General features: G+C 40.7%; 1 protein-coding gene across 1 annotated transcript in view; it reads left to right on the top strand.

The window, feature by feature from the left end:
• The window catches only part of LOC115799454 (dipeptidyl aminopeptidase-like protein 6), a 114767-nt gene that overhangs the window by 75707 nt on the left and 23290 nt on the right, over positions 1-15770 (top strand). The window contains exons 4-8 of the mRNA XM_030756631.1: positions 949-1043; positions 1495-1569; positions 3692-3744; positions 5358-5439; positions 10483-10603. Of these exons, the coding sequence (XP_030612491.1) occupies positions 949-1043; positions 1495-1569; positions 3692-3744; positions 5358-5439; positions 10483-10603 (426 nt within the window). The remainder of the gene's footprint in view (positions 1-948; positions 1044-1494; positions 1570-3691; positions 3745-5357; positions 5440-10482; positions 10604-15770) is intronic.

Raw genomic sequence — 15770 nt, 5'->3', positions numbered from 1 at the left:
TTTGCAAAAGATAATAAAGTGGGTACTACTGGTCTAAAAAAATCAATAAAAACAAAAAGAAAAAAAATCTGATCTGTACGGTCATAAATTTATTTTGACATAAAGTTTTAAGTGTTTTCCAAATGAGATTTGTGTAGTTCTTTTCATGCCTAAACAGGGGTGGGCATGCCTAAGTTGGGAAAAGCACTAATCAGGATTGAGCAATATTTGATTAAAGATCTGATGCTGAGTTAATCAAATCTGCCCAATGTTTGCCAGCAAATAAGGTCGGATAAAGACATCATACTGAACAGAAGTGTTGTTCAAATGAAGTAATGTTAAAATGCGAGTAGTTGTTGGTGAATTGTACTCTTCGTTAAAATGCATACATTCACACTGGACTTCAGTCCTGCTAAAAACCAGACTGTGAAACAGGTTTTTCTTTTTGCCACATAAAACATAACAAGCCACAGAGTTTGACAAATTGTTGACATCAGAATTGTGATCACAGTCATGACACAGGCAGTTAGGCAGCCCTGCTCTCCGAGCTTTGCTTTTATTTTTGATTGCACTGCCAGCATTCATGCCATTAAGTGGCCTGTTAATAACTGTTATACTTGCTGATTAAAAAGTGTCCTGTTTTGGCTACTGATGGATCTCAAACAAGTCTAATTTAATATTGCTTTGATATTAAAAATCAAATAAATGGAAGCATCCTCTATAATGTAATTATGTTGTCAGTGCACCTGACAGGTAATAACTCCATTAACACTCAATACATTTTGCTTTTTCTCCTATCCCATCTGCTTTTTACTTTGCAGGCGGTAAATATCTTGTTTTGATCCAACACTTTCAGTTTGCAAAACCTCTGATGGGACATATGGGCAGTTTCTACTCACACTACTACATCTGTAACTTCCTTAAGTTTTTTGCATTGTCTTATTTATTACTTTCTCTCACACCATCCAGGTAATGAGCTGTTGTACCGTAATCGGGACGGCGATGTCGTCAAGTTCAACGTTGACACCAACGACCAAACCATCTTGGTGCATAACAAGAAATTCGTAAGTTTCCTTCTATTCTGTCTTTTGCTTTCTTCTTACAATCAATGGACTGAAACTTAAAACTTTTCCAGTAGTGTCAGAAAAATCAAAGCACCAAAAAAAAGCTCTTTTTTTTTCCCATTACAAATGATCCATTATTAGTGTGAAATGTGAGCTGCTTATTTAACACTTGGGGAAACGTCAAAATGGAGATGTAGCATCAGTGTTGCAGCTGCTTGGTTGACAACACGCAACATTATGTCTGCCATCGAATCGCCAAACCCTTGTGCAAAGATTAATGCAGCTCCCATTTGCTTCTGGAACCAAGCAATCTGTCAAACGCAGCCATTTAAGGACTAGTTTAATGAAAAAATGCCATGCATTATTGGAGGATTCTTCCTCTTTATATGCTGCTTTTTTTTTTTTTTTTTTTTTTTTTTTTAAATTTCTGACATCTTCCTTTGATTCTTAGGAAATGTACAAAGCCAGCAAGTACGAGGTGTCTCCTGACATGAAGCATGTGATGCTGGCCTACAATGTTGCACCGGTAAGCATCTCATTTGTTTGCTTGTTTTTTGAATTGCATGTAGCAACCTGACAGCCAAATATGTCAGCCACCTCTGTGAGGGGTGGGGTGTAGGCCTGCAGTGGAGCGTAGGCAGGTGGAAGGGGGGGGGTGCTGAGGGAAGGAGGAGAAAGTAATCACGGTGGGGTGTGAAGGCCTGTCGCACACCGCTGCCTGTCAGCGATCGTGGTGGGGGCTAACACAGCCAAGCAGAACTGTACTGAGGGAGCCACAAACACAAACAAACCCCTCGATGCCACACAGGCTCGCAGGGAGGGAGACGAGATCGACATACTGGCTCTGCAAGCACCATGATATTCATCAAAGCATTTGATCTCCTAATATAGGTAGATCAAATATATTGATTCATTTGACTAGCTGATGTTTGCCTGTTTACTACTGCTTCACCACTGAGTCACTGTAGAGAGAATTGTTTCCTATTGTTAGTTTATAAAGGAAGCTGGCAGAGGCACTCTATAACTTTGTGTTATTGCCTGAGATGAATTGAAGATATTACGACACACTCGAGTGTGGTGGAATGCATGTGTTTGCATTTATTACCCAACTAGACCTCCATCACCTTGATAGATGACAGTCATTCCTGCTGCATGCTCATCGTAGCCGTCACACTCAATGCACATCCATGCACAGATCATCACTATAACGTGCAGTATGGGTTCGTGTTTTTATTAAATACCCCACTTCCATTGTGAAACATGGACCAACCCTCTTCCTGCGATTGTGTCTCTACTGGGCGGTGACTGACTGCATTCGTGCACTGTTCACGAACACACAATGTCAGAATATTGGGTGCAGACTGTAACCAAAACTATCATTTAAAAACTTGTTGCTCAGAAAGGGTTAGGATTTCAAAGGTGATAGGCGAGTGCTGGAGATCATGTAGTTTCCTCTTGTTTTACTCGTTTACCGTTACAGTGCTTGCTTTAAATATTAACATTAGCTTTCAATATCCATTATGATTGCACATCACAGCTGTTGTTATCAAAAAATCATAGCTGGGTTAAATGCCCAATATGTCCTTGTGTCACCGTGGTCCTTGTCAGCATTTCTAGTGCAGCTGCTATTTTTTTGGTCACTCCCTGGAAGTCACAGGTCAGGTCCTTCATACCGAACTCTCCAGCGCCTCGGGGCTTTACAGTAGCACTTTGTACTGACAGTTCGACCTTGGGGGACATATTCAAGTAACAACTTTGCTCCTGGTTGCACTCCTGATCTCATGCACTGCCTTCAGGATTGGACAGTGTGGACTTTAAACTCCTGCTTGGTGCACAGCTCTCATTACCAGCAATGATCTTCGACATGAAAGTCAGGCCAATTCGACACAGAAGTTAATGTTCTCGCTCTGGGCAAATTTGAGCTGCGTGGGGAAATCCCAGAAGCCTGGCGCGAGTGTTCAAAACGGGACTTCTAGCGAGCAATCTAATAATAGCAGCAGTGCTGGAAGTGGCCCAGAGGTGCACAATCTCACACACGTACTGTTGACAACACACATAGAAAAATAAGTGCATCACAACAACAAAATGGTAAATTGGGCTTCATACTCACAGCAGTCTGAACTGTCCATGGCTGCATCCGGCATCACTCAAAGATGTGGCCAGAAATGTGTGGCTGTATTGCAGCTCTACTGAGGTGTCACAGCGTATTGACCCAGTGTTGAGTACACAACATCACTGCAGCAAGATAAGACATTAAACCATTGAATTTCCAGGGGATGGTGGGTTACTGTCAGCCTTTGGTGCTGATATGAAAAAGACTGACACATTGATATGGAGTAATATGGCTTTGGGAGGCTAGTTTCTTCTTCTTCTTCTTCTTTTTAGTGTGAAACTATTTAGATTTTTTGACAGCACTAAACAGTGTTTCCTCAGAATTACCCATGTATTAAAGCTTCTTTTTTATTTTTGAGAATTAATTAGGATCATTCTTTATACAGTTTTTGTCTTCATTACTTTCAAATAATACACTATTCTGTTTAATATAATCTCACTGGACTTTGATCTCTTAATTGATTCTGCTATGAGAACAAAGAATAAGTTGGCAATAATTAAAATGTCAAGGTTAAATATCCTACATCTCATTCCAGGTGTATCAATATTCCTACACAGCCTTCTACATCATCTGCAGTCTGGAAACGCCGTAAGTACACATCAGGGCTGAGTCGCTCCATTAACACTGTGGTTTTGTTGTGTTAGCTCACCTTACATTTCTGCCTGTAAAAGATCATTTAAAATTCACACCTGTTCTCCCAACTACCTCCCACAATGCACCTCTGACATCAACTACGCTGCTTACTTCCAAACCTGAAGTGAAAGGGTGCTATCTGATAATCCTCATCCACCCTGTCCTAAGCTACCCCTGCGATGACACACCTCTAATTAAGCAACGCTCAAAAAACCAGAAGCTAAATTATCAGAGTAAAGATTAAACTGAACACACACCTGTCAAAATGAGCTACAAGTCACAGCAGAAAGCTATACTAACGGTATTACTTTGTCATTTGGCTTGAAAATGAGTCTCATCCTTCAGTGCTCAGCTGTTTAAAAATGCCTGACCAAGTAGGATCACAATGGGGCTGGACATGTGAGAGCAGCAAGAGCTGTCGTTAGGGGTGTTACTCAAAAAAGTACTCTTTTTAAAAAGTATCTGAAGATTTTTAAAAAGTAATGCATTATGTTACTACTTCACTGCCAATAGAAAGTATTTTCCTATACTACTTGTTACATTACTTTTGCATTACTCCGCCACACGGCCTCTGATGCATTGTCACATAATTACCAGTTAACAGTATAAACCTCAGGCTACAGTTTCACAGACTGACACAAATCTCTATCCTAATGAGACCAAATATCTTTCTGCTGGTGTTTAAGTATTAATTCAAAGCCGACAGCAAAGCTGGTGAAAACCATCCCAAAGAGCACTTTACAGCAGTTTTCACAGTGGTTCTACTATAAAAACAGGTGCAGGTAGAAATGAGGTCTGCAGTACTACAAACCTGATCATTACTGCTTTAGTGACCTGGTAAAAAATGAAGCTTTGGCCGCTTGGCTGGGGTTGACATACACTCAGCTTCCGAGTTCCTGTTCCTCGCTACCAGCACGGTGTCTTTGCAGGTCTAGTGAGTAGTTGTTTCTAGCCTGGACACAGTTTAAAAGCACTAATTAACCTTACATGCATACATGTGACTGTGAGAAAATGCATGCAGGTACAGGGAGCGGGTTGACAGAAAAGCACCAAACAATATTGATACCAGAGCCACGTGCCAAAACTGCTACCATTTAATCAAGTGCTACAACATCTAGCCTCCACTGCCAAGACATATTAGGGACTTTTTTTTTGTGCTGTAACTATGCACCTTACTTATTTCCCTTTTAAATTACTTCCACACCAGGTCACAGTATGACAGCACTGTCAGCAGCTCTCCTGCTTAAATCTATTTACATGCTGCCACCCAGTGGTGCCGTGCCAAAAAACACTTCCGCTGATGACCTCATTCATCCTCCGCTCCAGACAAAGACATAGAAGCAGTGGCACCTCTAATTCTGCAGCCTGCACTGCGCAGCACTTTTCCCAATAAGGAGAGGTGACACTGTTATAGAGCGTCTGTATTTATGGATACACTCAAACCTTTGTTCTCAGATGTTCTACACTTGTTTCTCTGCGGCTGCATTGCTGGGAGCGGGTAGTCATTTTGTTTATGTGTCTTCAATTTTATCTGATAGTGTTTTTTTCCACCTGTCTGTGCACCCCAGGGAGACTTGGAACCTGAACCCTCCAGAGGTGCGAAACGCTCAGCTTCAGTATGCAGGCTGGGGGCCGCAGGATCAACAACTGGTAAAGGCTGCACAAATCCCCTCTCTCATTTCTGTTTTCAGAGTAATTATTTTTTCATTCAGGTTCAGTTAAAACAAATCTAAAAAGGTCCATCTCAGAGGTTTTGAAACTTGCCCTTGGTGTGGAAAAAAAAAGAACCTTTGCAGCACACAGACAGAAAGCAAAGTAAGTTCTTACATGCAGTGTCCTTCGCTGCCTGTTTATAATTTTAATAGCTGATGGAATTAATTATTTTTGAAGGTGTGCTTTGGCCAGAGGGACCTAATATTCCGCCACCCAGTGGGAGGGGTTGCAGTGAGTGACTGGGATTGAAAGGTCCTAATTGTGCCCTTGGTTTAAACCCACTTTAATCAATTTTCGTGGCTACTTGGGCGCAGCGAGCTTCAGACCCAACATTGGCAGATCATTACCTTTTAAGGTTAAAATAACAAGCATATGGCAAACACTGGCTTGGGAAAGTTAGTGAATACACATCAGTACTAATTAGCAGTTTACCTGCTATTTGTGGTTGTTCTGTACATCAGCTTACGGTGCATGTAAGAAGCAAATACAAACCTGGTTCGCACTCTGTTAGAGTAGTGCAGGTAAATGTGCAGGTAAGCATGTAGGTGTCTTGTGTGCTGCCTTGTGCAATCTCTATTCTCATTAGTAAGACACATGCCTGAAGACGCTGTCCAGACAGGATTCTCTCAAGATTGGCTACAGTTTATCTGTCAAAGTGGTTAATTTGTCACTTTTATGTAGTTTTATGCCTTTAAAAAAAAAAAAATGTTAAAACAGCTAATCTTGGTGGGATTAATGAGAATATCCTACTGAGACATGATGTCGCAAATAAAAGGTTAAATTGAAAGATGCTTTTTTTTTTCCCTTGGTTCTCAGGAGGATATAATGCAGTAAAAATATTTGAGCAGATTTTTCCCACAATAATTTTTAACTGTTAAAAAATGCTCACTTGGCATTGTACTCTGCATGGCGAAAATTAAACTTTGTGAAAACAGTGTTAAATAAACGCAGCATTTCTGTGCCCAGAAGACAAATCAACAAAGCAAACACAATAGCAGAGAGCTGCTGTGGAAATGGAAATAGTATTTGGTGTGACTTCTATTATTTACAGCCTCTAGTGTAGGGGTTCTCAAAGTTTTGATGACTGAGTGCCAGTTTAGGGAGCCAGCACAGGCTTCAGGGCTTCACTGAAAAAAATGAAAACTTTTAGTTGGTCTTTTTTTGTCGGTAATTCTCCTTTTTCTGCTGCTTTGTAGAGAGTTTTTCCCATTAGTGAGGAGGCTATTATGTTTCTTGTATTTGTCAAAGTTAGGAAGGTTTAGTCTGCTGCAGTGGATACAACAGAAGAGCTGAAGATGAAGAGAAATGCTCTCTATCTGTGCTGTACTATCATACCATGACATGTCCTGTGGATGAATAGTAGTGCGTTCTTTACTTGTTATGGTCACATAAAATGTTACAAAGAGCCATCACTGGCCTGAAGGGTGCATTTTAAGAACCTTGGCTCGAGTTTTTTTTCACTGATCCACTCCATGTGTTAGATAAAGTGGTAACTGATGACACCTTAATACACCATAATTAAGGTGTTATTACCCTTACCTTTATTTCCCTTACATTTTGTCCAAGTAAGCCCAGTATTCTGAATGAGCCAGGCCTCGGTGGTGTGAGACCACAGTCCCAGAATTGGGGCACAGCTAATCTTTATCTTTCAGACATCACGTTTTCCTCAAGTCATCGATACGGTGTAAGTTACAGTCCTTGAAAATAATACTGAAAACCAGGGTGTGAATCATCCCAGTGATTTCCTGAGATTTCCCAGTAAACAGATTTCATATTAAACAGAATCAGAAGAAGCAATTGTTCATTCCAACTGTTCTAGGATGAGTCAACCCCCTCACCCTCCTCTCCACCTCCTTCCATCATCACACAATCAGTCTTGTCAGGGTATTAATGAACTTCAGTGTGTTGGTTTGCAGGGCAGTCAGACTGTGTGATTACATCCTGCAGCACAATGCTATTAATTACCTGTTATCTCGTCACTGGATTAATTAACGCTCTTGCTAGATTGATATAGCCTCAAGTTTCCCACCATTAGTCATGAAGCGGTATTGCTTTCAGCTGCTGAGTTTTGTTAGCATGAAACTGAGCAGCTGGTATCCCTGAAGGTTCCGATGCCCTCTTGTCAAGGAGGTTGGGGTTGCGAGAGACTTCCATCAACTAAAACAAGCTCACACAGACTTAGTGCCAAGGCACATGTTGTGATATCCACACTTCTAATATACATAAATCAGCCCACCTGTTATCCCCTTCCCAAATCCCTTATGCGCATGATTAAATTTCCTTTAGGTTCCCATAGAAACTGCTCGAATACATGCCCATGCAATAACACAGCTGCCCAGACACATGTTTAGCAATTTGTTAGGCTAAAAAGTCACTGTAATTGGATGAATAAGGGGCATTATGTTTTTTCAGCAACATGCAAAAACAGATCTTAGGTTTGTTTTGTTTGTTTGTTTTTTTTTTGGGGGGTATCCCTCAGTGAGTAGAAGAGTTTGTTTTTATACTCTTTAACATGTGGCTGACACATTCACGCAAGTTTGGATGCTTAGCCTCAGGAAGCCTACCCCTTGAGTTACATTGTGCTACAGTCACACTAGGGAAAACTGTGGTTGGAGACCGTGGCACAAACAAAATTACTGTGGCCATGTGGCATGAACTAGCGATGCTGCCTTCAAAATGGTTTAATTGAAGACAGTGGACCAAGTCTGCAAACCACAGTCAGCTCCTATCTCCAAAGTGACTTTGGTGCGCCAAGATGGTAAAACCAGCATGATGATAAAATGGCAATAAGAAAGAGTCAGTCTGAAACCAGTTTGAGATTGAATGGGGTCAAGCTGGCAATTACATGCAATCTGTTTGTGATAATACGGCAATTAACTGTGATAAACTGGCAAAAATGGCAACTCTGTTGCAAATCCATTGACGTCTACACAGAGAAATTCACATTAAACAAAAATTCATGTTAACTATTTGCATTCAGAGTCCAGCCAGAAATTCATACAGCCAGCTGAGTCGAGTCCCCTGTTGCAAAGAGACACATCACAGCTCATTAACTCAGACTAACTCAGATTGATTACAACGTGTTAAAATGATTGCAGTCAGGTTGCCTCCCACCAGGAGACCTCTGCAGTTGCCTTGCGATTTAAAGTGGGTGACCGGGGGTTAAGTGTTACATGCTCAACTTCTATGTGATCAGCTGTTTGACTTGCAATTGGTCACCGAATGCAAAAACAAAATCGATGCAAACACTGAACAACCACCGATTTATGTTTTTTTTCTTTTTCCCAGTCACAAAAAGGTTGCTGTTCTATTTTTACTGTAGTGTGACTGAGCCATTAGAGAGAGCTTGGGTGTGTGTGTGTGTGTATGTGAGAAACAGAGAAAGGAAAACTGTAATACAGATTTCCTTCAAATCACACTACACATATTATGTGTGTAACTAACAATTTAAGGCTTATCAAGTATTAAAAGTCATTTTCTCTCCTTGGAGAATTAAATGGGAAGTCCTTATTAGATGTGAGGAGTCAAAAACCCTGGAGCCTACGCTTCCCGTGACCTTTTGACTGCCCCCACCTTGGCTAAACATATTTTACATACAGCTATATGTAACTATACTTAGCCCCAGACTGATTAAAGGCTTCACACTGGTATCAAACAAGTGTAATATTTACCGTGAACCCCATTTTAGTTTAGCATCTTAGCATGCTAACAATAATTCGCATTTAAGCGACTTAGTTGACACAGTCACACCAGCACAGGAAAGGACAGGTGAGGTTTTAACAACATATTCAAACAAACCAAAGCATCCAAAGACTGCTCCAAATACTCTCACTGACTGTCATCAGTGGTAAAGTTTTACCTTCCTACAGAGAATGGGGCCAGGTCTTCTCTCTGCGCTGTGGCCTAGATTAGCTTCTAAACAGGGATTCCATCTGTACCAATGTGACACCAAAGCACATGGGCCCACAGCTTGCGTCTCCTCAGGAGAAAGTAATTGTGACACACTCTGTGTTAGTTTTAAAGAGAGGCTGTTTGCTTGAGAAACTTTTTTTTTTTTTTACTTTACTATCACAATGTTCAGACACAGCAGACTTAGGTTTGCGCAGGAGATTTTTCTGCATAGTGTTTGACATTTTTTACACTGTTGGAAGAAGCATTCAATCAGCATGCAGCAATCTACAGCTTCCTGAATGGTTTTATCATTTATACTGCTCAGAGGGAATATTTGTTGGAGAATCATTCACAAACTGATACCATGATACCTGCTTGAGGCCAAGAGATTCTAAATCCTTGAGATACCGAGTGAGCCCTTTTCTGTAATAGCCTGAGATTGATTTCAGCATGGCATTAAGGCTGTAGCATTTTAAAATTCCAGCCCCAAGAGCAGCCCCGCCTTGCTACATTCGCTGTGGGTGCTGATGATCTATTATTCTCTGTAATGAAAGAGTTGACCTTCAGTTATCTTGAAAGCCCCGCAGGCCTGTGGAGGAGAGCGTCAAAGTCAAAATCTGGTCCCGAGGTTTGCCGTCTTATCAGAAATTGAAAAGAATTGTATTTTCATCTTCATGCTGTTGTTGGAAATGCTGGTTTCCCTCTAATCAAAAGGTGCTTTTGCAAGTGTGCGCACTGATGGCTTGTGTGTGAAAAGAGTGTGTTTTGACCCTAAGGTTGATCTTTCCTCTGATATGATGATTTTTACTTTCCCAAAGTTATTTTTCGGTTTAAATAAAGCACTGTACTCAGATTTTCAGTTTTTTGTGGTTGATAATGAAAATATAATAATAATGTTAAAAGCTCATTCACTTCTAGGAAATTAACATTTTTAGGAAAGCTGCTGTCAGGGCCAAATACACATCAGTGTCTGAGTTCCAGGCTCTTGAGTTTCTGAAGGTACTTGTCCAGTTGGTTTACCTGTGTTTTTTTTTTTTTTTCATTCATTCCATTATTTGATTATGTTTCTTATATTTGTGACTCTTCTAGATCTTCATTTTTGAGAACAACATCTACTATCGGTCTAAGGTGGAGAGCCGCTCTATTCGTCTGGTATCTACTGGGAAAGAAGGTGTCATCTTCAATGGGCTCAGTGACTGGTTATATGAGGGTAAGGCAAAGAATTTTGTTGCTGCTCAGATACTGTACATAAAATGGTAGAAGCTTCAGCATCTGAAAAATGACATTAATAAAAAACCTTAAACCTGCATTCTATCCAATGATCAACAGGGGGCAGTGCCTATTGTTGCAAAATAAAGTGATTTAATGAGCTGTGGAGAAAAATACCCTAGTTTATGGTCTCATTTGTTATTTTTAAGCCTTATTTAACAAAGCATGATCGTCATTTTGAAAATAGTTGCAAACTAAACACACTGTCACTGCTTCCATAGGAGTGCAAGTAGCAGCCAGGTGCTGCTAATCAAATGCACTTGATTGGCTGATCATCATCAAGTGTGTTCTCCTCTATAAAAAGGAGAAGTTTTATCAGTTTGTTGGTTTGGAGCATTTAGGAGTGTGTTAACATGCCACAGTCTTCCCAGGAATAGAGCCAAAGGTCAGGCCGTGCAATGCTCAAAGAAATTTCAAAAGAACCCAGGAGCTATCTCTCAGACTCTACAGGTCTCAATTAGCATGTTAAATGTTAAAGTTCATGACAGTACAATTAGAAAAAGACTGAACAAGTCTGGCTTGCTTGGAAGGCTTGCCAGGAGAAAGCCTCTTTGAAAAGAACTTGGCAGCACAGCTTAGGTTTGCAAAGTTGCTTCTGAACAAACCACAGGATGTCTGGAACAATGCCCTTTGGACAGAGGAGTACCTGGGCACCTTGCAGCCACTGAGTTGACCGTGAACTCATCACATTTGACTGTAGTATTCTAGAGTGGGCTAAAATTCCTCCACAATGAGAGAGTGATAAAGTCCAGACAGAAAACAATTACATGAAGATTCTGCTAAAGGTGGTTTTACGAGCTGTTGAATCACGAGGCACTTAGGTACTAAATTTAGGTTCTTAGTTTATCACAGGACTGCATATATTATTAATGGTTCTGGGAATGAAAATGGTGAAAAAGCTACTTTGGCTCTGTCAGAAGGTAGAAAAGGTCATCTACTTCTGCTCTAAAGCTCATGATATGAAGATATCAGAAAGTAACTGTAGCTAACTGAAAACATTAAACGTAAATGTGCTAAACAGTACAAGCTTATAGTGTTATCGCTCTGTTTTTTTGTAAGCTAAGCTAAATATTACTGTCTGCAGCCTTATGTTTACTGTACCATGCAGACATAAGAGTGACATCCATTTTCTCATCTAACTCTTACCATGAAACCAAATAAGTGTTTTAGTTCTGATAACGATTAGGGAAAACATGTATTAAACTGCTTTCGCCCCATGTATTCTCCTTGTAGTACATTTTCCTAATTTGAACACTCTGCAGCAGCTCAGGTATTCAGAAGTAAAGACATGAGACACCATGACTCCCAAGTGTCTGTAGCCACATTAGTATTTTTTGCATGTATCGCATGATTTCCCGCAGGTAAATTAAAAAAATGGATATCCTATCAATTTGCTTCTGCTTTACACAGCCCTGAAAACGAATGAATGTTCTACATCAGTTGATGTGCATTAATTTAGCGGCTGCGTGTGTCGAGCATTGCGATATAGATGTCAAGTTGTCTCCAAGTGTCACCACCACCGATCAAAACTCACCTGTGTTCCGTCGCAGTATAAGCCGCGACGGGGACTGTGTTAGCATTCAGCTAATGAATTTATATCTGCTGCGCTGGGTGCACTCTTTGCTCCAGTGGAACGGTGTTTTAATAAGAGAGCAGGAGGGAGATGGGGAACAGCAGACTCACAGATACAGAGATAGCAGAAATGGAGACAGCCAATGATACACAGCGAGCTGTTAATCTTGGAGTAACGCTAAGCATCACATATCTGTTTGATAGTGTGAGGCTGCCACCGAGGAGACGTCAGGTTTAGATGGTGTGGCAGAGAGGTTATCTGAGGTCGCCGGTGCATCAGGATTAAAGCCCGGTGGCCGCTTTTTCTGCACAATTCATCTGTTTTTATTTAACGTTGTCCATCCACAGCTCCGCTTATCTCTGCATTAACCAAGCTGATATTTGAAACCAAGTCCATTCTTCAAGAGCAATATCCATTCTGAGCCATTTAAACATTAATCGGAGTAATATTGCAGTCTCTGACCCCATATTTATGAGCTGCTGAAGACCTGGTAATTTATTGACCAGATAAATCTGAGAGATAAAATGAGAATCGGCTTCATAATGTTGAGATAAAAGTGAATCATAGAACGATACAATTGTTTTTTGTGCCTTGAGTGCACAGTGTGATGTGATAAAGTGCTCTATTTTAAAGAGAAAATGATGTTTTATTATCTTAGCACAACATGTTTGAAAGCCTGTCATCAGAATTATGTTTATTTAATGAAGGAGGTATTATTCACAGGCAACATGACAGGCTTGTTGTTTTTATGGTTGCTTTGATTTATTTCTACTATTTGGTTAAGTAAGTGTCATCTTCACTGATGAATATGTCTGCGTAGACCATATAGGCTATTTTCAGTGTTTGGGGTTACGCTATTTAGTTCCAGTAGTTCAAATTCTCAAATGGGGACCTATTATTCTCACTTGAGAGTAGCTTTGCATAATTTGTTGTAGAAAATGATTCTTATCTAATAATCATCCTTAGTGTAACCCCTCAGGTCATCCTCTGCCAGATCAAATCATTTAAGTTCTTCCCCTTCCCTTAATACTGTAGCTACAGTCACTCTAAGGAAAACGTTGGCTGGAGACCGCAGCACGACCAAAATTATTGGGACTGAGTGCGATCTTGTTGCCTTTTGAAATGGTTGCTTTGAAGACGGGGATCGGGTGTGTGACTGTTCAGTCAGTTATCATCTTCAAAGTGATTTTTGTGAATCAAGACAGCAACAAAAAGACAGCAAGAGGGATCAGTCTGCTATCAGTCTGCAGCCGAGTGGCGTCAAGTTGGTTGCTGTTTGTGATAAATTGGCAAACACAGAAATTCACATTAACTACTTAAGTCCAGCCAGAGCCTCGTGGATTTGATACTTCCTGCAACTTGCTGATTTAACTGGAAAATGACATTGACACTCTGCAGTCTTGTTTTTATACAGGAATATAACCAGAATACAGCCAGTTGTCCCCTATTGCATCACATGCACTCATCAGTGCATGTTGGCCATCTATCTGTCTTTATAAAATTAGAAGGAAAATATTTGTTAACCTCCACTAATCTGAGTGTGATTGCAGTCAGACCACAATTGTTTGCCACCAGGTAACCTGTGCAATTGACCTGGATTGAAAGTAGTCCCCTAGAGGTTGAGGGTGTTGCACGCTCAAATCTGAGCAGCCAGTTTGTTGCTACAACTACTTGCAATGTATCTCTAAATGCAGTCACTCGGCAACCACTTTTTTTTTTTATCTTAGTTGCAAATAGGTTGTGGTGAATGACTGAGCCATTAAACAGCTTTCTTCCAATTGGCTGCCCCTTCCCAGTAGAAGGTTTCAACAGCAGATGGCTGGGCTGTGGGCTGGATATGACCACATAAAGATTTATCATATGAAGATGAGAATAAAACAAAACAAAAAAACATCTGAGCTTTAGTGTTTAGAGCAGTCTGAAGTCTGAGCTTTTGGCTCATATGAATTTGCTTGCATGCATCCTGATGTTTTTATGAAGAACATAATGCTGCATTATATGCAGTATCATTTTGAACAAGAGTATCCCTCAAGCTTTGTTGCAACTGTGTGGCTAAAACTCTTCCCTGTTTCAGCATGACTGTGGCCCATGACATAAAGCCAGGCCCTCAAGTGGCTTGCATACTGCCACTTCAATCCCATCTACTATCTTTGGGTCTGCAACCCAGACCTATCACCCAGCGTCGGTGTTGGACCTCACCAGTGCTCTCATGGCCAGATGGAACCAAATATCTGCAGCAAGTTTCCAAAATCTGGTAGAAAGCCTGAATCCAGAAGAGTGGAGGGAGTGAAAATGGCACAAAAATGGCCATGGTCACAGAATGAGGCTTTTACTAATGTTCATGTTGTGCACAGATTTATAACAAAATTGTCTTGGAGCCAGCTGATGTTGATGGTCTTATTATACCATTTTTTTTTTCTTTAACCTTTGAGAATGCACTAAAAGTCCTTTTCATTCTCGTTAATGATAAATCCCTTTTGAAAAACTTTTATCTGTAAGCTTGTAAATGGCGTTGGCCCAGTTATGATGCAAGCATCTGCAGGGAAGCTTAGAAGCCGTGCCAGCTTGTGCAATGTTTACATTCATCAGCGAGACTGCCAGGCAGAAGACTTTCCATGCTAATGACTCGGGCCATCCTCCGGCCACGGTCAAACTGAGGGTCACACTGCTGCCGAGGCGAAATGAGGTCTTAAGCTGTGCCTGTCGCTGTGCGGCAGATTTGATGCTAACGAGTGAAAAGGTTGGCAAATAATCTCCCAGGGCTTGAATATCCTCTGGCTTGCATTGCTGTCTTAATCCGCAAATGTGTGTGTGTGCTAGTAATGTGCAGACAGCAGAAATAGAGAGACAGGGAAGAAAAGAAGAAAAGAAAAATTAAAAAAGAGGAAACGCAGCCAAGAGCGCCATTGGGCTGTGTGTAATAATCGTATGTTCTGTCATCTGTTGGCTGTCTGATTATTGAGGCTGTACTGATACTGACACATCCTGCATTGTGACGTAGCCCGAGGAAATGGCTGTTTATTAGGCTCTGGTGTGCCCAGATAAAAACCCGCTGTTGCTTTGATTTTACTTGTGCTTGCCCCGTAGATATTTGGCTAGATGAATGTTTGCATCAAGAGGCTTGTTTGTAGGGGTTGTTTCTGTTTATCAGTCTGTTTGTGTCAGACTCTGCAGGAGATAGAGTAACCACATAATCAACACTTGTGCACTGGAAAGAGAGATTAATAAAGGGAGTGAAAATATCAGCTTTAGCTTGTTGAAAGTGCAATCTGAAACCAACAGGAGAAACAGTTTTATAGAACTTTCTTAGTGGATATGAGTCATGCTGGTTGTAGATTATCACACAAAATTAGGCCAGTATTTTCCAGACTTCTTGGCACAAGAGAAACGTAATGATTGTGTAATTTCTTTTTTTTTTTTAATTTGATCTTTGGAGTGATTTGAAGTTACTGATAAACACAACGGGCAAATTTTTTACCACTCCAAACACATCTGAAATGCTTAGGACTAACTTAATAACTTGGATTTGGGCCCT

The sequence above is a fragment of the Archocentrus centrarchus genome, chromosome 20 (assembly GCF_007364275.1).
Source record: "Archocentrus centrarchus isolate MPI-CPG fArcCen1 chromosome 20, fArcCen1, whole genome shotgun sequence".
NCBI classification, from domain to species: Eukaryota; Metazoa; Chordata; class Actinopteri; order Cichliformes; family Cichlidae; genus Archocentrus; species Archocentrus centrarchus.
This window is presented reverse-complemented; position numbering and strand designations above follow the sequence as displayed.